The sequence below is a fragment of the Onychostruthus taczanowskii genome, unplaced genomic scaffold (genome assembly GCF_017590055.1).
Source record: "Onychostruthus taczanowskii isolate IOZ18803 unplaced genomic scaffold, ASM1759005v1 scaffold8, whole genome shotgun sequence".
NCBI classification, from domain to species: Eukaryota; Metazoa; Chordata; class Aves; order Passeriformes; family Passeridae; genus Onychostruthus; species Onychostruthus taczanowskii.
Genome location: NW_024505892.1, coordinates 15,235,547 through 15,256,383, shown reverse-complemented (window position 1 = coordinate 15,256,383; position 20,837 = coordinate 15,235,547). Strand labels below are relative to the sequence as shown.

General features: G+C 37.3%; 1 protein-coding gene across 6 annotated transcripts in view; it reads left to right on the top strand.

Annotated features, from left to right (window-relative positions):
- Positions 1–17,825, top strand: part of ADGRG6 (adhesion G protein-coupled receptor G6) — a 109,812-nt gene extending 91,987 nt beyond the window's left edge. For 4 of the 6 annotated variants that reach the window (XM_041423938.1, XM_041423943.1, XM_041423939.1 and 1 more), the window contains 7 exons: positions 144–271; positions 1,582–1,850; positions 3,427–3,541; positions 4,562–4,845; positions 8,765–8,866; positions 10,795–10,947; positions 15,056–17,825. In XM_041423938.1, the coding sequence (XP_041279872.1) occupies positions 144–271; positions 1,582–1,850; positions 3,427–3,541; positions 4,562–4,845; positions 8,765–8,866; positions 10,795–10,947; positions 15,056–15,234 (1,230 nt within the window). In that variant the 3' untranslated portion in view covers positions 15,235–17,825. Of the gene's footprint in view, positions 1–143; positions 272–1,581; positions 1,851–3,426; positions 3,542–4,561; positions 4,846–8,764; positions 8,867–10,794; positions 10,948–11,216; positions 12,370–12,937; positions 12,985–15,055 lie in introns of those variants that run through there. The other 2 variants (XM_041423941.1, XM_041423942.1) reach the window with 2 other exon arrangements.
- Positions 17,826–20,837: the final 3,012 nt, after the last annotated feature.

Here is a 20,837-nt window from a genome sequence, read left to right as displayed (position 1 = left end):
AGTAAAAATGAACCGCAGTGTCAAGGTTACAGTGGTATTGCCAGAGTGCTTTTCAGTTTTACTTGACTGATTACCAAGGCAGAGTGCCGTGCTCATAGCAAAAGTGCTGCCTACGACCCATGTCTCTTCCTTCTCCCTCACAGGACCTTCAGAGAACCGTGACGCAAATCGACCCGCAGAACACCAAGGTCCTGACCTTTATCACTTACATAGGCTGTGGAATATCTGCTATATTTTCAGCTGCAACTCTCCTGACATACATTGCGTTTGAGTAAGTACTAATTCTGTGAAGAACATCACAAAGAAGTACCTGTATGTGCAGAATAAAATAAGTTAGTTACGTGGTTAGTGTGGTTTATTTGCCTAGGAGGGGAAGTCCATGGTTGAAAAAAAATCAAACCTGCAAAATCAGGATCACAGTGTTGTAAAGTGGAAACTTTTTCAAGGGGACATAAGTTCAGAGTCTTTCTTCCAGTTTCTAATGTGTTGTGCTGCTCAGACCAGGAAATAAGGGGAATGTGTATCAAAATTTTCCTTCTGGCAAGACAGAATCCTCTAGATTTTGAACAGATAGATATTATTTTAAAATTGCCAAACAGCCTTTTTATTTAAAAAAAAACAAAACTTGCCTATGTGAGCATAACAAGTTCCAAATTTAAAAAGAGAAATTTCCAACTAGAGCAATTACATTCTGTTGCCCTTAAGACAGAAGTGGGAAGAGATAAAATGAAAATAAATGTGAAGTGATACAACAATTTCAACAGAAGTCCTGCTGAAGTGTGAAAGTGACTCAAGAGAAAGCAAAAATTTTGAAGCGGTACAGTTCTGTGAACAGTGAAAAGAGAAAATGAAGCCATGTCAACACAAAGAAAGCATTCTGCCAGTAACAGGAAAGGACACAGTAGCTGCTAAAGAAGGATAATTTTCTGGGGACAGGAGGGGGAAGGGGGGCTGAAGAAGGGACTTTTCAAGTTTTAAATATCTTCAATGATTGCATTCCTATTACATTACCTATGGTATAGTGTTCTGGTTCAAGTTGGTAGAAATTGTTTGCTGCCCCTCGTTACCCACATTTCGGTGGGGATCAGTTTAAAAATAATTACATGTTTTTCAGTCTTCCTAAGATCCTATTTAAAAACAAACAGAAAACCTCATCCACTGGACAATATATTCCAAAAACTAAGCTAATATATAAGGCCACATATGAATAGATCACAGAGGACCTTCTGGTCAGCTATACTTTTTTTTTGTTTTCATTTAAAACATAAAGTATTTGTTTATATTTTATTTAAAGGTTTGGGGTTTTTCTTTAAATTAAAAAAAAAATCACTTGTTAAAATACTGCAGCAGTTAATTAACTGATCATGGACCCAAAGAACTGGTAGCTTACCCCCACCACACACAGCGGAAATCTTCAACACTTCCACACAGAAATACACACCACTATGTCTTACTGCACAAACCCAGCTGGGTGGGGTTCATTGTGTTTTATTGACTTTGTGAAGGGGTAAACCCAGCTGCAGTAGGTGCTTTGTGTCAGTGCAGCAAGTTAATCGTGTGCACCTGTTTTTCTCTCATTAGGAAGCTACGAAGAGATTATCCATCCAAAATCCTGATGAATCTGAGCACAGCCCTGCTCTTTCTTAACCTGATTTTTTTGCTTGATGGCTGGATTGCATCCTTTGATATTGATGGCCTCTGCATAGCTGTGGCTGCACTTTTGCACTTTTTTCTTCTGGCCACCTTTACATGGATGGGACTGGAAGCTGTTCACATGTACATTGCTCTAGTGAAGGTGTTCAACACGTATATACGGCGATACATACTGAAGTTTTGCATCATTGGCTGGGGTGAGTTCAATAGATGCAATATTTACATAGGATGTATGCTGCTGTATAAAATGCTTTCTGTAAATACTGCTAAATAAAAGCTCTCTATCAGAAATACAGAGTAGAATTTATATCAGTGTGTGGTTTCCTTCCCCAGCCTGCAGCAGTGCCGGCACACAGCCAGCCCTCTCTGTCACCGAGTTCCCCCGTGTGCTTCTGTGTAAATACACTCTCACTGTCACTCTCCACCCAGGGCAGCTCCCAGCCTCAGAATGAGCAGAGAGACCAGATAAACTGGTCTTGTTTTCCAAAGAGGCCACAGTGGGAGAGGGGAAATGTGAGTGTCGTGTCAGAGATGGAGAACTGCGTCACACAAAGAATGCAGAAGCTTTTGCAGTTACTGCAAAGCCTATGGAGGTTTTGCATTGACTTTCAAAAACTTTAATTCCAGCTTAAATTTTCTTGCCAACAAGCACAAAGCTTATTGTGGAATCAGAAACGACCAAAATTTTCTGAGATTCAACACAGTGTTTAAACCACCAAGAGATCCTGGCTGCCCTAAGCAATGTACACAGCAGGACAGATATGGAAAAAGTAATACTGAAAAATAACTGCAAGGCTCAGGCAGCAAGACTTTTATTCTTCATTTTTGTCTGTATCGGGAATCTGTGGTTTCTCCCTGAATGCGCATATTGTGTTTGAAATCATACCACACAATGCAAAGCCATTAACCTTACGGCTAGAGCACTGACCTCAGTACAGCTGATAATTGATGTCTTTCCATTGGCAACTAGCATCCTCTTTGGCAACCTCAGCAGAGGACAAGGACTGAGTGGTCGGAAAAGCAAATTAACCTCTTCCCCTTAGAATCTGTTCTGTTATAGCGAGGATAAGACATGTAAATAAGGCATATCAGGAAACATGCATTTCTTTTGTGTGAGCTGTACCTTTCTGCAGAGTTTTCTTCTGCATAGTTGTCTATTTTCCCAAATTTGTTCTCTGCTTTTTTATTAAGAAATACATAGTTTGCTTTACAGAAGCAAGGGGACCACATATAACATGTATAGCACTGTAGAAGATATATAATATGGTGTAGATAATACAATATGGTTTAGAGAAGCAGTGGAGAAATTAAAGTTCATGTTCCCCAGTTACACAACTTTATGAGTTCACATTAGCATAAAAAAATCCCTCAAAAACTTCTTAATACCATTCCTCCACTAGATCTCATTTTTGCAATAATTTTTTAATCTTTTCACTATATAATGAGAGCCTGTGTGGAGCTGCAAATTTAACTTTGGGTAATTAAGGGATTATTTTACTTCAGTTTACTATTTTACTTTAATTTCCTTATCACATACTAAACTTCTTCCACCTTACAGAACATTACAAGGCTTATTCATTAATGCCTGTTAATTGCTTTGATAGTTCTATATATTTGTACTGTTTGAAAAATTTCCTTCTACCTTCTCAGTGCAGTTTTCTCAGGATGCTGTGCACTAAAGTAATCGGGATGGAGACGTCAGTAATTCAGCTTAGCATGGTGAATTTGAAAGTTTAGGTGATTTGAGAACTCACAAGTTTTCTTGTGTTACAGGTTTGCCAGCTCTGGTGATAGCAATTGTTTTTGCAAGTGCTAATACAAATGCAAGTCATGTTTATGGCAAACAATTGTATGGCAGAGATGCAAACGGGCAAGGAGGAGATGACTTGTGAGTATTTCTTTTGATCTCTTGAAATTTAGCATTTATAGTTGCTTTGGAAAAGTTGATGGTGCATTAAACAAGCAAAAAGGGGAAAAACTCTGAATTATTAGAATCTGTAACATGAAGAAGGCTGTTCGAAAAATTGGAGGGAAATCTGCGTTACCCAATGCCAGAAACAAACATCCATCTGGCAAAAGTTTTTTCATGAAAATGAAATAAAAATACTTGTTTTGGTTTGTCTTAAATGAAAAGTATATTTTCTAGGTAAGAGCAGAGAAAGAATTTGTATAAAAATAATTTCCTTTGTAAATCAAGCAGCCTTTTGCCAGTGTAGTTCAATAGTCCTCTATGTTCTTCTCTTGATGTCCAGATAATAACTCCAAATGCCAAAATTTTTATGTGAGTGCTCTTTTCCTTGCCTGGCAAAGCCTCATTATGATAAATAAAACTTTCATTTTTAAAAATTTTATTATAGTATCATGCTGAGCATTCAGGCCATTTGCTGCAAGAGGAATTAGTTAGAACTCTCATATGGCTGACTGTCAAATGGCTACCTCAAAAGTCCTGCTTCTTCTCCAGTCATGCTCAAGTTCACATTCTTCCTTAGCTCAAGTGGCAGAAATTTGAGATTTTGACAGTGAAGATCCAAGTTTGGCCTTTCTTTTTCTAAAGCTCTCAATGCTTCACACAGATGACAGCAGTGATTTTTTATGTACTGAGTCTGAACTTTTTCCTTATGGGATTGCAGTTCCTACCAGTTCCCACTTTTTTAACTAGTTTTAACTAAAATGTGATACATCCCTCAGATTTCTCATATTTTAATATAGGCCATAGTCACTTAAGATGCCTCTGAGCTTCATCCTGTTTCCAAATAGAAAATGGACAAATGTTTCATTTTACATTATATTTCTGCATCAGTGGTATCAGAAACCAGCTCACTTTCCTTTAGTTGTATGATTAATGGAAGGATAGTCGCCATTAACCAAAAATGATCCTTTATTTTATTTTAATTTAATTTTTTTACAGCTGCTGGATCAAGAACGAAGTTGTCTTTTACGTGACATGTGCCGGCTACTTTGGAATCATGTTTCTAATGAATGTCGCCATGTTTATTGTGGTGATGGTGCAAATCTGCGGGAGGAATGGGAAAAGAACCAATCAGAGCCTGAAGGAAGAGATCCTGAGGAACCTCCGCAGCGTGGTCAGCCTGACCTTCCTCCTGGGCATGACATGGGGCTTTGCCTTTTTTGCCTGGGGTCCCTTAACTCTTGCTTTCCTGTACCTATTCTCAATTTTCAATTCATTGCAAGGTAAGCTGAATTTTTGTTCTGTGAATGAATAATATTTGATCTGTTACTGTTCTGGGGCATACTATGCCCAGTGATTGGACCAGGGAACTCATATCCAGGCTCTCCAGGTTTTCCTTTGATACTTAAACATCATTAGTTTCCCCTTATGTGGAATAATAATACCAACTACAGGTGGTTTGAATATCTTATGTAAATTAATTATAGTTTCAATGTCTTTTTCCATAAAATGAGCTATGTTATAAATAAAGCTCTCACTAGCTAACAATCTGCAGTGTTCTCTGTTGAGATACATACTGTATGACCTTCAGCATTTCCTTTCACTGATTATAACAAATATAGGAAGCCTTTTTCCTTACTTTTTTTCCTGTAGGGAATCTGTAAAACTCATAAATATTTTATTAAGGCATGGGAAACTCATAAAATGAAATTCAGTCCTGTCTCAGTATGGAGAGATAGCAGAGACATATAGGATATTCTTTGCTTAAGAAAAATCTAGTGACTGTTACAGTCAGCTTATTTTTCTTTCTGTTACTCAAGTTTTCAGTATTTTACTTTTCCAGCATAGATTGTCTTTCTGAAAAATGCTGTAAATTGTAATCACATGGTTATAAATTACAGAATGATACAGCTGATATTTTAAAAAATTCATCACAGGGTTAAAATTTGCATATGTTTCAATTGCCATAAAATTCTCTACCAGTGCTTGCCCTATCCACCTATAAAAAACAACTAAATATGTAATGAAGAGAAAACCCCAAGGTCATTGGAAGTGCATGTGTTATGCCACACACATATGGATATAAAAAATATATAAATTAAATCTTCTGGGGGGGAAAAAAAACCAAACCTGAAAAACCCCAAAAAACAAACTCAAGAATGTCATTGAAGGAACATGTGTTATGCAACACAAATATTGAGATAAAAATGAAATTTTCTTAGGGTCAGCAAAATATCTTCTCTTTATGGAAAAAATACTTAATATCACCCTGTGCAGACTTTGTCTGATACAGTTGAGATGTATTTACTGCACTGAAAGATTTATTGAGCTTTCATGGAAAGAGAATCATGTTGTGGGTTTTTGTTTGGGTCAGTTTCAACCAAAAATGCTAAGCAAAATGACAAAAAATACTTGGATGTGGTGTTCTTACTAGAGACTGTTTTTTCCAAAGGACACATTCTGATACTCCCCTAGCAGCATAACCAAGTATTTACTGCACTGTGTCTGTGTTAGAAATTCAGACAGACCTAGGGAGATCAGAAGTATGGGAAGAACATGAAAAAAGACTTAAATTCTGAAAACCTTGCCAAGGGTCAAATTGAACAAGTTCTCTGTAACCAGAATTTCCAGTGCAATCAATTAAGCTTGTATGTGCAGAGTGCATACAAGGTTGACCATCACTGCCTAAATGGGGTAATGGCACTATTTAATGGAAGATGAATATTTGGAAGGCAGTTAAGTCAGAAGATGAAACTGAAAAAGACAAGAAGTAAATGTAAAAAGAAGAGTGATGAGATTTTCATGGATTGTGGTAGCAATGATGATGCAGTCTACGCTCAGACACATCAGATCAAGCAATAGGAGATAAAAATCGTCTGTCTGAAGATACTTATTGCTGTGTCAGAAAGAGCTACACAAAGCTAAAGAATAAAGGAAGAGGATATTTAAAATCCTATGTAAGTGGTGCAGTGTTCATGTAGCAGTAAGGGGATGGAATGGGGCAAATTTGTAACAGAAAGCATTCCCTAGCAGCAAAAAGCATTTTAATGTGGCAAGTCTTTCATCACTATTAGCAGCTTAATTATGGAGATGTTGGTAAATATATCTGTTCTCTCTCATGTTTTTGAGAGCTACATGAGTATTTCAAGCCATACCAGCAGCCTCCAGCAGCAGTTTTCTGTGCACTGGCAATGAAAAAGCAAATTGGAGCAACTGTTAGTGTTACTGTACTTTGGTGTTTCATCTACAAAGGAAATTCTTGACGCTTTCTCCTTGACGCTCATAGTAAAAAATATGGGAACATTTCTTTTTTGGCTGCTCATTTTATATATATGCCTGGGCAAGCCAAATACTTTCAAGTCAGAGCCAAGTTAGAACTAAGCCTAGGATCTGATTTGTCTCTGGGAACCAAAACCAAAGCTGTACTACTAAAAGCACATTGTAAACTTAATGAATAATGAAATACAGAGAAAAAAATTTCTGGAGACCAAGCCCAGACAGGGCAAAGGCAAAGTACTTAATGCAGTACATTTGTTTTGCATTACTATGGAATATGTGTTTTCTTTTTAAATATTCAGAATATTCACTGCAATTTAATTAAGCATCAATTTACTAAGTTTGTAAGCTGTGTAAAAGCCCTAAGAACTTTGGGCCACAAACAACTTCATATCTCCAGCCCTATAAGAGCTGATAGTGGTTGCATTTGACTTGCTTTGTGCTTTAAACAAATCACATATAAAAATATTTTACCAAATTCAAATACAGTAACCATAATCCAAGAGAGGTTACATTTCAGATGCATTAAGGTCATGCCTATTTCAAAATGTGCTTTTCCATTTTTTCCCCATCAGCTCTTGAAAAACTTTGGAAAGATTGTGTCTCATGACCCAACCCCTGCCTGAAGTTAACTGATTCCATACGTCTCAACCTGGCCTGATAAGCAAATACAAGCCCAGTTCAATGGCATGCATTAGTGCAAAATTAGGCCAGCAGTTTGGAGGAGAGAAGATAATTTGATTCTCTAAAACATTAAAATCCAAGATATACCCTGCCATTATGTTCTGGCAGCTGAAACATAGTAGACGTTAGTATATAGAACTATTCATCAGGATCATAAAGGAATGGTTTTAGAGGAAGCCACTTGACCATGTTTACCCACATTATGCAGCATTTATTCACATCTAAGATAAAATCATGAGGGATCTTGCAATAGCATTTTGCTGTCAGGTGTTCAGCCTCAGGTTGGCTCTCTCACAGACAGTACAAGTAAAACAAGAAATTGGCTAAACCACAGAACAACAAAAGATTCCACAGCCAGTGCCAGCCTGAGAAGATTCAGGAGCATTTCCAACTACTATATTTAGCTCCAAAGTACATCTGTAGGTGATGAAAACATATCACACGCCCTGTTAAGACCTACCTTATCACATGGTAGGATGCTTATCTCCTGTCTTGAAAATAAAAACTTTTAAAATTCCATGAGAAAAATCAACTCCACAAAAACATTCCTGAACATATTTATTAAAATTGAGTATGAAAATCTGTTAGTTTTCTTTGGGAGTAAGTACTTGGACCCCTAATTAGAACTTGTGAGCATATTCTTACTGTTTTCATAATCATTCAAGTACATGCATGTGATGCACATAAATCCAAGTGTGCTTTTTCAGCATTTGGCCAGCACTCAACCCACTACATTAGGACACCCCCTAAGTGCCATTTACAAGATGTCTGGTTTTAAAAGAATACAGCCCACAGTTCTGTACATACAGAACCATATCCAGGAGATAAAGCATCTCCTTGCTAATAATGTTGGTATTTATTTTGCAGTCTATTTCTTGCAGTCCTGTTGGGTATAGAATAGTTATTTGCTTCAAAGAAAAGACCTTTCAATCATTTTCCTCTAAGCACAAAAAAAAAAAAAAAGAAAAAAAGGAAAGAAAAATATTAACACTGAGCTAAATCAACAATGCCAATAAAAGTCATCATAATCTCTGTATTCTGATATCCCAGACACTTACATGGCAACTAGGGGATGGGAAAACTTTAGTTAATTTCCATACCTCTTAAATGGTGCAAGGATAACAGTAACAAAATATTAAGATGATTTTTTTTGTTTGTACTTCATGGTCTTCTGATTATAAATTTCAGTTAATCTGTTTATAAATACATGCTTCATTTGGTGTTTATTTGCTTTTGTCACAGGTTTGTTTATATTTGTATTCCATTGTGCTATGAAAGAAAATGTGCAGAAACAGTGGAGGAGACATCTCTGTTGTGGCAGATTCCGACTGGCAGACAATTCAGGTAAAGACAGTTCACAACTCCCCTCCTTAGGTGCTGCAGTTGTCTACAGAAGTCCAGGTAAACAGCTTGTTATGTTATTTTAATATAATACAAGGTAAGTCAGAGATGTGGGTGATGGTTTTAGAAGGCACATCAAACCGTAAAAATAAAATTAAAAAAAAATAATAATCCAGAGATTCAAACTTCATCATTCCAAACCCAGTATTACTCATTTTCACCTATATTAAAGTATGTTGACTTTGAATTGTGTGGACTATTAAGCTGATGTAGGAGCAATTCTAAAATGTTGCATAGAAATATTATGACTTCTTTTGCTTTTATCTTTGCCTTTTCAAACTGTCCTGTCCTTTGCCATTGAATTCATAGACAATTAGAGACTCAGAGACGTAGAAAATTGCTTTAACAGAAGCCTGATTAGGTTCTAGAACTGAAGTTCACCTTCATCTGCAACAGTCAGAGTGAAAGGAGAGACACTGGTTTGGACACATGGAAAGTCCAATGCTTGGGCCACTATACTTACAGTTTCCTGAACCTTTGGCCATCTCGGATGGCATGAGACTGCTTTGCTCAGGCAACTGGCTCTTCCTTTGCTGTCTGATGTGGTGATTTGGACCATATAATTATTTCTCATATGGTTCTTGTTCAATGACCAGTGTTCAAATCTACAGCTGGTGTAAGGTGGCATTAAGCGCATTGCTTTCTACAGTAAACTCTCATTTGCAGTAAGAAAACTTCATTCATTATTTCAAAGGGTTAATACAAACTAGGAAAATCATATTCATTCTGATCAGACATCCAAATTGTTTCATATGTCCAGTTTCCATGTAATTTATCGTGTAACTCCTGAACTGAAAAACAAAGATGGATCAGATTATTTCCTTTTTTTTTATGCTGCTGTTGGGCAGCTTGTGGGTATGAATATGATAGAAATAAAAACAGGAAGGATTTGAATATTTCAGTGGTATAGTTAATGTGATGGCATTATGTCTGGCATAAACCAGTTTATCTCCATGGGCTGGTTTTAATCTCCATGAACCTGACACTGTTTTCAGGCAGAACAGTGAAATATAAATCAAATGTGAACTTCCATACCTAAACACTCTAGCAATAATTTACTACAAGGTATTTGTCTTTATTTAAACCAAGACTAAAGTGGCCCATGTGTCTTTGGCTTGGACCTCTCTTCCATTTTGTGAATTTCATTGAAGTGCAGTGAATAACAGCAAGATGACTTAATTGTGGAACTTCCTGCACTTACCTGAAATTGTATGGTACAAAAGTAGTTAGACACTTTTATTCTACTGGTATTGGGACACTTTTGGTGAGTTTCTAAGTGTTAGTTTTCTTCAGTCAGTTTATCGGTATTAGCTATTTAATTTAATTTTAGAAGTTGTTCCAGCATAGGAGCCTATTTTTTTAATGGTTTGGACTAAATTCTTTAAATGTGAACTACTGAATAAACTTTATTATGTAAACTGTGCGCCGACATGCTAAACAACAAGCTAGTTGTTAGTATGTAGTATCTTCCACAGCAGCAGCAGCAGATCAAACCCTCAGATGATAAGATCATTGCAATGATCCTATCACCTTCGGATTTTGCTCTTCAGGTCAGGAAAGTTTGGTATCCCTATACTGCTAGAGAGCTTCTCTGCTCTTCTGCATTCTGGAAAGCCAGGTCATACTTGCAGTTCTGCTGTATTATTGTTGGAATGTTAGAGCCATCAATTTCAACTGTTTTGTTAGAGTAAATCAAGTTGGAATAATTTTATCATTCTTAAGAACCAAAGAGGATACCTAACAGGAAAAGGATGGGGTATTTGTTATAAGCAATACAAGGAAATGCATCAGATATTTGAAATAACAATAATTGTATAAATTAAGCATTTATTATGATAGTTATTTATGTAAAACTTCTCAATCATTTTTAGATTGGAGCAAAACAGCAACCAATATTATAAAGAAGAGTTCCGATAACCTGGGAAAATCCTTATCCTCTAGTTCCATTGGCTCCAATTCAACCTACCTAACATCCAAATCAAAATCTACGACGAATACATATTGCAAACGAAACAGCCATACAGGTGAGTTCTTGCATTGCAACCCAGTGCATCTGTGAGCACATAGGTTTGTGTTAAAGGCCCAGCAAGCATTTCTACCCCAAGGTTAAAGAGGGAAAATGTCATCAATTCGTATAGTGCAGTATTTCTTGTAGATATGCTACTGTTTAATAAGACCCATTACCCAACGTGCAATACATCCAGTATATATATCTGATCTCCATATGTTCCCATACTAAATGAAATAGACTTGATGAAAGCAAATTTTGCTTATTATCCTATTGTAAACACAGGGTAGCCAAAGCACAGAGAGATGACGTTCTTCACCCAAGGTAACATGAAAGCTGGCAGTACAGCTGGAAATAGGAATCAAGTCTTCAGAGTCCAAGTCCACAGCTGATTGTCTTGGTTAAACTCCTTTCATCTAACTGTAAAACATTTATGGGTAAAACGACAAATGGAGCCTACTCGGAAATGGATACTGTATTCCCAGAGTATGCATTGTCTTGCCCTTCTACAAATAGCCATATCTACTGCTTATTTATTTAGATATCAATGGTATATGTAATAAAAGGCATCATCTGTATTCCACTCATACCGTGAAAATGTGCTAATTTTAAGGTTTAAGGGAGTAAAGAAAGACAGCAGCTGGAATGATTTCTAAGTTTGGTTGTGTCTGAGATAATACTTCAGAAATTCACTTATATAGTTCAGATTTTTTTTGTTACTCTGTTTTTGTGAGTGCATGTTTTTGTCCTGTGTAAAGTCACATAGCATTATTATACAATACTCTTTTATAAATATAGCAGAAATAAAAACTGCGCACATATTTAAATCAAAGGTGTGTTTACGTGTTTTAAAATATTTATCAGAAAAAATGTTTAGATATGAAGTAGATGATTTCACTAGAAGGCAAGTTATGTTGTTTCTTAAGTATTAATTATATTTATTAAGCCCCCAGTGTCTCATTTATGATGGGACATTCACCTTTCTTGATGCATGGCATAGTTTCCAGGAAATATAATCTATTATTTTAATTGATGATCATTACCTGCTTCAGTTAGGCACAAGCACTCCTTTTTTTAAAATTAATTACACTGTTGTTTTCTCACTGACCAAGATTCAGTGGATCCATTAGTATGAGGGATTGTGTATCAGGCATTTCAAGGGTTTAAAACTTTATTGTTTATTGAGAACATACAGGACGGACATCTGCTTTGAATACAGTAAAAATGAGAAGTATCTTAGAAATTCCTGATGTCTGATGGCACCTGAGCTTGCTCTCAGGACTGCTATTCAGAACTGCACTGGGAGCATGGCTGGTGCCTGCCTCCCTGGGCCGCCTGTCCCTGCTGCCAGGTCAGGTTTGGTGTGCAGTGCACCCAGCTGCCCTTTTCATTCATCTCTTCCCTGCAGGAACACTTCTGCCAGCAGTCTTCCACAAACAGCATCTTTAATATCAGGCTATCAATTAAGAAGACTTAGTGCTGGAGTTCTTGCAAGGTGTTCTTGAAGTAAAACAAAGAAACTGTTCCAGATAAGAAGTAGTAAAGTTAAAAGAAACTTGCTCATATATATTCTTCAAAAATTATTAGCTTAATCCCAAGCATAAATTATTCCTAAAAAGGATTGCAGTTCTTAATGCAATCAAAGTTTTTAATATGAAGGTTTTTTGGACATTAAGAGACTACAACAGTTTTCTTTTTATTTTTTGGAATTTTAATAAGTTCCATTTTGTTCTCCAAAATACACATCTTATTGTGATACTCCACAAGAATTTTTGATAACACTAGGTTTTTCAATACTGACATATCTTCTCATGTGTAAAAATAATAAAAGCAGTACAAAATAATATTCAGATTCTGATTGTTAATACAGCTGAACTTCTCAGTTTGCCAACTTAGCTAAATTGCAGGCAGAGAATGCCATAGCTACATGTCTTGGCAAGTCTTGTTGATATGGTAATAACGTGCTCCCTGGAATTGACACGAGCATTCGTGTGTTTGTGGTGTAGATAATGTCTTCTAAGGCCCTTTCCTCATCAGTGGTGGAGCATTACAGGTAAAGTGAGAATTGCTTTTGTTGAATGCATGGTTGGAACAGGGTGGAGGGATGCTTCTTGCATGATGTCCTCATTGATGCAGAGGATTTTGCTAATCAGAAACGCTGCTTATTTCTATTACATCTTGCACCACTGATGCTGAATCAAAGGACAAGCATGCTTCAAACTCTGGGTGTCTGCACTCTGCATGGGGCACGCAACATTTAGAGGATACCATTTTAGAAAACAGATAGTAATGTCCTGACATTAATGCCTGTGTAGAGTAGTCTGGGGAAAGGAGATTATCCTGAAATTACCCATACATAAAGCATACATTAAAAAGCAAAAAAAAATCTGATTGAGTTCCAGAAGATTGTCTAGTATTTATCAAAGTTATTACAGAAAATTTAATTTACTTGTATTTGGTCTATGGCCATTACTAGATTAGTCTTCTAGACATTGAGATTTTTCTATCCATTAGCACCCAAAATTATTCCAAATGATGAATTATATATGCCTGAAAAGCAACCTATGAACTGCTGCTTGAATACAGAATGCACCAACACAAATATTGGATGGACCCTCATGGGTGAACAAAAGAGGTCACTAAGGCATCTTGTGCCCCAGCTGTCTACAGACCCAAACCAAACTACTGGTAGAAAGTACTTAAATATCCTCTGTAACACTTCAGTGAATTAGAAGTTAAGATGATCTCTGCAGAGAATTTGGTCATACAGCTCACACTTACTTCAGGGATACGTAATTCTGACCCTGTACTTAGATGTGAAGCCCTTGTTAGTAAATGCATGCATTTGAAAGGCTCTCAGTACTCAGAAATTTGCCATTGGACATGGAGTTACTCACTGCAATTCATGAACATTCTTGTGTGCTTTGAAAAATCATCCTGATAAGCCTCAACATGCCTGTTTCTTTTGTAATGGGTGAAACTGTTTTGATTTCTCTGTCTGCAATCCATTTCTCCTTCGCAACACTTTGTGCTCTTTTATGGCTTGGTATCATGACTTTTCCAGGGATGGGTTACTTTTCTTTTTATTTCAAGTTGGTTTATTTCTAAGAAAAGTGTTTTATGAAATCATGGTTGAAGTAGCATGCTTAATTCTTAAATGATCCTTTAACAAGGAATTTTAGGAGATTACTTCACCAAGGTCTTGTAAACAGCCATCAAAAATATCACTTGTAGAAAATATTTCTTCCCAGGGTGCTCCACCTTACTGCTGGCTTGCAGTGGTACAGATCTTGCCCAGGTTCAGGGAATTTATTCAGTGGAAGAGATAAGAAAGAGAGCTCGGTTAGGACAGCATACGTGAGAGACAAGCTCTCTCCTTCTCATTTCTCACTACATTAGCTCTACCTACTGACCGTTCTCTGAACAGCACTAATGCAAGCCGCTGAAGCAGACTTTCCCAGTCTGGCTGGGAATTGTCTTGCTTCTTTACCTCTTCAGCTTCACCCTTGACCTCTAGTTCATGGACTCTGAAGGGAGGCCCAGTTGTTGCATCCTTTCCTCCTTACAGTTTTCGGCCTGTACATTATGGAAAAAGCAAGGTGAGGCTAGGCAAGCACATAGTTTTGGCTCTGGTTATCTGCTTTAGGATGAAAGACATCCTCTGCTACATTCAGCACAGATTATATTATTTCTGTGCATAGCTCAAAACATCCACTGTTGAAATAATTAAATCTGTTCACAGTCATTCTACAGTACTTTATTATGTGGAGATGCTATTTATGGAGATCCAGTGCTATCAAAATACTTTTACTTTGTAAGATTCAGAGCATCAGCAGTAAATTAATATATTAAAAGGTCATAGGAGTCAGTAACACTTTAGGCAAAATAACAGAGGGATAGTTTCAAGAGATACCTGAAAGGTCTACCCACAAAACCAGACATCTCAAAAGAATTTAGAAGAGGCAATCTGAAGCCAAAAAGTTATTTGTTGATTCTTAGGGCAGTAATTTAATTCAGCAGTAGTGGCAATTGAAGGCATATCAATGTGGGAGTGACACATCTTTTAAACTGTGAATTTGCTTAAGAGGCCCTAACTAATTCTTGTTGCTTTTTCCTTCTCTTAGAGAATGTTTTTCTTGACAAGCCATCTTCAAAATTTGCCCAAGAGGATGGAGAACAGACATCAATCATCCCTGTCCACCAGGTTATTGACAAAGTCAAAGGATACTGCAATCCTCACTCCGACAGCTTCTATAAAAATATCATCATGGCCGACACATTTAGTCGCAGCACAAAGTTCTAGCTGGGTTTCTGATTTGCTGTTTTTTAAATCAAAGGAATACAAAATGTCTGCCTGGAATTGAGAATATTGAATGTTATAGAATGTGACCTGTTCAGTTATTTTTCCCAGTTTATAGTGTTCTCCTGCAAACAGCTTCCACTTAAGGACTGATTTTTTTTAAGTTTTTACTGTTGTGGAAAACGACAGGTTTTTACCATGGTATTAAGCTTTTTTTAAAATGTGTGCCAGCCAGCATGATGCCTGGACAGCTAATTATAATCTTTTAAGACTGAAGAGCCACAAGCCTAACTTTAAATAATATAATCCAAACAGAAGCAAGTCTTGACTCCTGGTGAAAATAGCAGACATGTCATGCAGTACAGGCGAGCTTTTATTGAACAGTTTGCTGATGGTCTTTTTGTTTTGAAAAATATGGATTTTCCCTATGGCACTTGTTAGATTCTTGCTTCTTGAATGTCTAGTGCTCTTTATCCATAAGTGAATAAAACCCTACCACTACTTAAAGGGTTATTTTAAACCATTTTGGCCTAAATATACCTGATCATGCAAACCTTACTCACCAAAACAGCATATGCTGTAAATGCAGGCAAATTTGTATCCATACATAGAAAAACAGTTTACACAAAGTTGTGTTTCAGCATTTATTGATTGGTATGTATGAAATGCAGTGTCTTCCACCTCAAGTCTATGTTTAATGTTCTTTTTTCACAAAACAAAATAACAAAAAGACATTCAACTATATATAGATATATTTATATATACCTAGAACTCTCTCTACACATATTTTTATAATAATACACACGGTAAGTATGACAACATATACCAGAGACAATCTAAAAACTACAGACGGTGCTACAACTGAAGTTTAAATATTTAAATGCAAGATGAATTCTTTGTAAACCCATGAGTTTGTCAGTCTCTGTACTTCACATATACTGTATGTCCAGACACCTCCATCAGATGGCATTGCAACATTAGGATAACCTGGAACATGTTTACCAAAAATAAATAAACAACATCTTTCTGGGCACATAACATTATCAGTACCCCTTTGTTGCCCTGTTGGATGACATGATTGAGCTTGTTGGATGCACAGAGTTTAAATGTTCAGGCAATATTAAGGAATTTCACATTGTTATACTGTGTCCATAATGACACTGAGGGGTGTGGGGGGATTGTGTGCAGAGAACAGACAAGAGCATAAAATGCTTACTTGTTTTAATCTCTATAAATGTGTGACATATTAGCAAGTGACCTTGAGTGCCAAAAGGGCATCTCTCCTCATGAACTGTGTTTCACCCCATGACAAGCTTTATAAAAATTGTAGCTGCACATGTTTCTGAAGGCATGTGCTGAAACATAAAAGGTTTTTTCAAATACTGCATTTTGAGGAAAATGTCTCCTAATGGAGGTTTTAGTTTTTAAAATTACCCCTTTTTTAACCAAAATATTTTTAGCCACATATTTAATTATTTGAATTCAGAGAGCATAAAGTTGTACTGAAATCTTTCAGCTGCCAAGCAGGTGGACGCTCAGTGGTTAGGGATGTGGGTTTGTGCTTTCTCTGCTCTTTGCACATGCTTTTGTGTGCAGAGATCATTTAATGCTGTGACCGCACAAATGGCACATTTCCCCTGGCTGCAAACACCTGGTGGGAGGAGGATGTCCTGATGGCATTCCACCCAGGAACACTGCTGTCGCTACACAGACCTGAGCGAAACCTCAGTCTCATAACTGCAAACACATTTGTGGTGTATGAATGGAAGTCAGCCCCATTCACTCAAACTGTAATTAATAACAGGGAAGAGTGTTGTCAGATATCTTTAATATTTGAAATAATTTACAGAGAGATTATGTACAAGCATTTACTGAACTTATATTTTATCTTCCCACTTGCTTAACTACTGTAGGTAATAGTGTTCACATAGCAGCTTACTGTGAGATTTCTACCTGATTAAGATGTTCAAAAGTGAAGAGAAGGAAAACCAAACATTCCTGAAAAAAAATGAGAAACCAATAAAACATAACAGGTGAAAAATATATAAATAAAAAAACCCTCAGTATCCTGAATGAAGCTGAGCTATAACCTATCATTTTAATGTACATCTACCTGTATTTTTGCTGAATTAAGATTTTTTTCTCTTTTTTTACTACCATGTAGTAATCTTAAACTGTCTGTGTCACTTAGCTGCTCTTGAATGCTCTCAATTCTACAATGTAAAGCTTTCTGTTTTGTAGTTGACATGCTGTAACCTCCCTTGTACATATTTATTTATTTGTGAGGTTAAATATGTCAAATATACGTAGCACTATAATGACTGTTCTTGTTACTTTAATGCTAAGTTTCTGCTTCATCATAGAAGAAGAGGGAAAGAATAATTTCTTATATGTTTTTTCTAAATAACTTGTGAAACAGTTTACTGTAGCACTATCTTTTGCAAATTTGAGGAAACTTGTCAGTGTAATTTGTGATACTAGTCAGTGAAATATAGTGTAACAGGTTTGAAGACGGACTAAAATGGAAAGAAATCTTTTCAAGTAAACATTTTTTATGTTAGTGTTCCAAATAATTAAAGTCTTTTAATAGTGAATGGTTGACTTTTCTTTTTCCTTTTAATGTTTAATGGCAAAAATTACACAGTGGAATTCTGGAAAATAATCTTGTGTTTTTTTAAGTACTTGAGACAGGTACACACCTAGCCAAAATGTTGGAAATAAATGTGCAAGACTAACTCCACGTCATCAGGGGAACACATTTTGCAGAATATGCCTTTCTCTTTTGTAATTTACTCAATGCCACATTCAGTGAATGACCTGGAAGTTATGCAATCTCATTAATTTACAGTGGTAGTTGTGTCATAGAAATTAAAGGAAATAAAAGGAAATTAAAGGAAATATGCGGGGCTGATATTTTAAAGTAATACAAATGAATAATTTAAAACTCAGGAGTTATTCCTTTCTGTATGTTTCTCTCCAGCTGGATGTAGTCCCTCATTATCAATAATTTCATTCAACTTATAATACTTTGATCACTGCTCAAAATTTTGATTCAGCCAATCACTTGATTAATACACACTAATGTATAAACAATAAATGTCACACACTAATGGCCTACCTTTACTAGCTTATCTCTAAAGAAGAGGGAAATATGCTGAAATGAAGAAGGGAAATACACTGAAATGTGTCAGATCTGCTCCCCTGCATTTAAGTCTCATCACAGAAAACGAGGATTTATATGAGTGATATCTTTTAGAAAGCATTAAAAAAACCCATGGGAGAAGTGGCATTTAATAATGAGGCTGCTGGGTGCACCTGTGTACAGTGTCTGGGTGTGCCTGTGGACAGTGAACACTGCCCTCGGGCTTTATGCCTCGGAGAGTGTGGGAGGACCCTCTGAGGAAAGGAGCCCAGGTTTTTTTGCCAAGTAGAATCTTGGCAGATGCCAAACTTGTAAGGAGTGATTTGCAGTGTTTGGGGGTGGATTTATTTTTCTCCTCATTTCATCACTTTTTAAATACCAAGAACAATTTTATTTTAATCCTCTACTGTTAACAGCTTCCTACTGTAACCCATTGAGTTACATAAAATGCCACTTCATTTTATGACTTTTGAAAGGCTGAGCTATAATCAGACACATCTATGTAACTTCAGGGACAGCTACCGAGTTACAGGGCAGCAATGTGTCATTCATGGAGTCATTATAAGAAGTTTTTATGCATTTGCTGTGTGATGTCAACATGTAAACCCACATATGGGTCAGCAAATTAGGCAAAGGGCTTGGAAGTTGATGCCAGGGAAGTCAATCATGCAAACCAGTCTGTGGAGCAGACCTTTCATGCCCAGCACTCCCGCTGCTGTTGTGCCAAGGCAGTTTTCCCCTTCACCATTCACTTAGCCAGTCTCTGGTTACTCTGTCCATTTATTTGTCAGATGTCCTGGAACTTCCATCCTCAGGAAAATCATTTACTGGTGTGCTAGAGAAAAGGAAACTGAAACTAAAAGAAGGGAAAAGGTAGTTGCCAAGGCCTCCTTACACTTTTCACATGATTTCTTGACTCTTGCCCAGGTTGTGTCACCCTGACCAACAATGGAGACAAGGCCATTGGAGTAGGTAGGACATACCACCATGGCTGTTTGTGCATTTGTCAATGTAAACTAACCAGCTTTAAGTTAAAACTCTGTCATGGTTCTTCAAGGCCACAATTCCATCATTTCCATGCTTGAAGACTAACCTAGAATAATATTTCTGTAGTTCAGAGAGAAGCTAATTCCACTCATGATGAGAAATCAGACTGATAAGCACCATACCACAAGTGGCTAAATAAATCTCCTGGAAACCTTTACCGGAAGGATAGCCCTTCCTCAGAAGCATCTGCTCGCTCAAAGCCAATGCTGCTGTTGTTCTCACTTGAGAACAGTTTTGGTACTCGTGAGGAGTGCACATTGTGGTGCTGTCCATATGGATTACTTAGCCACAACCATCTGTGCTTAACCATGGCACTTTGAGTGACACAGTTTTCTCAAGGTGTGTTGAGTGATCTACCTTACAAAATAAATGCCAGTTTGATTCTTTAGCTTGTAACAGATAGTCTGAACTGGGCATTTTTTATCCCAACTATCCTACTAGGAGTTCTTAAAAACCATATCTTTAGGTAGAAAAGGGTTCTCAAAAATCTGAACTGTATTCCATGCATGAAGAGTAGGAGAAAAAGCAAATGCTGCTAACTCTGGTCCGATGTTTTCCTCCACTGCCAGGTTCTTCCCAGTCTGGGAGCCCTCCAAAGTGTGGGGGAAAGACAGCCATGATAGGGGAGTGGATCCTGCTCTGTCTAGTGGTCAGAGGACTCCAACTGTCCCTGTCCTGCTGCATTTCATGGGTCTCCAGCACCAAGTGCACTAAATGCAATAATATTATGCATTTACAAGATTCCACTCTGGTTTTCTTTTCCTGTTGTCTGGCTCCTGCTTTTCCAGCAGAGGGCAGTGGCATATTTCTAGTTATAAATCTGTTAAAATCCAGTGAAAAATGCAGAAAGATTCCTCCATATGTGCACCCGCGCAGAAATAAGTAGGAGAGTTCATACCAGGTTTGTCTATTATTTAGCAATCAGTTACATCACCAGATAAAGCAAACACTCTGCACTCAGGGAAGTGAGGGGAGAGAGCTGTCTGCCTGCATTTGGGCATATTTAGTGGAAAGAGCAATACAGAGTCTCTCTGTATTCTCTCTCGCTGGTTGTTACATTTTCTCCTTTTTTGCTTTGAGGGGATGCAATGCAATTAGCAACTGCTACACTTCTGTCAGCTGAGCAAACAGAACCAGCTCACCATTTCAGGCTTGTACACTGGCTTATTCCTATATTGGGCAAACAATTTGATCTGCTGTAATGTCAGCCTGTGACTCAGAAATTCACTGTATGCATAATTGTCCAGGGAGGAAGAAACCCCAATAGCTCTCTGTTGACAGTGGCACGCAGGTCCATACCTCCCTACCACTTTTTCCATCAAGGGTATAGGAACAGATCTGCTGTCAGCTGGATCCTCTGTTCACATACTCCTTCCCCATGGCACATATTACCCAGTCAGCTCTAGAAAGGTGCAGA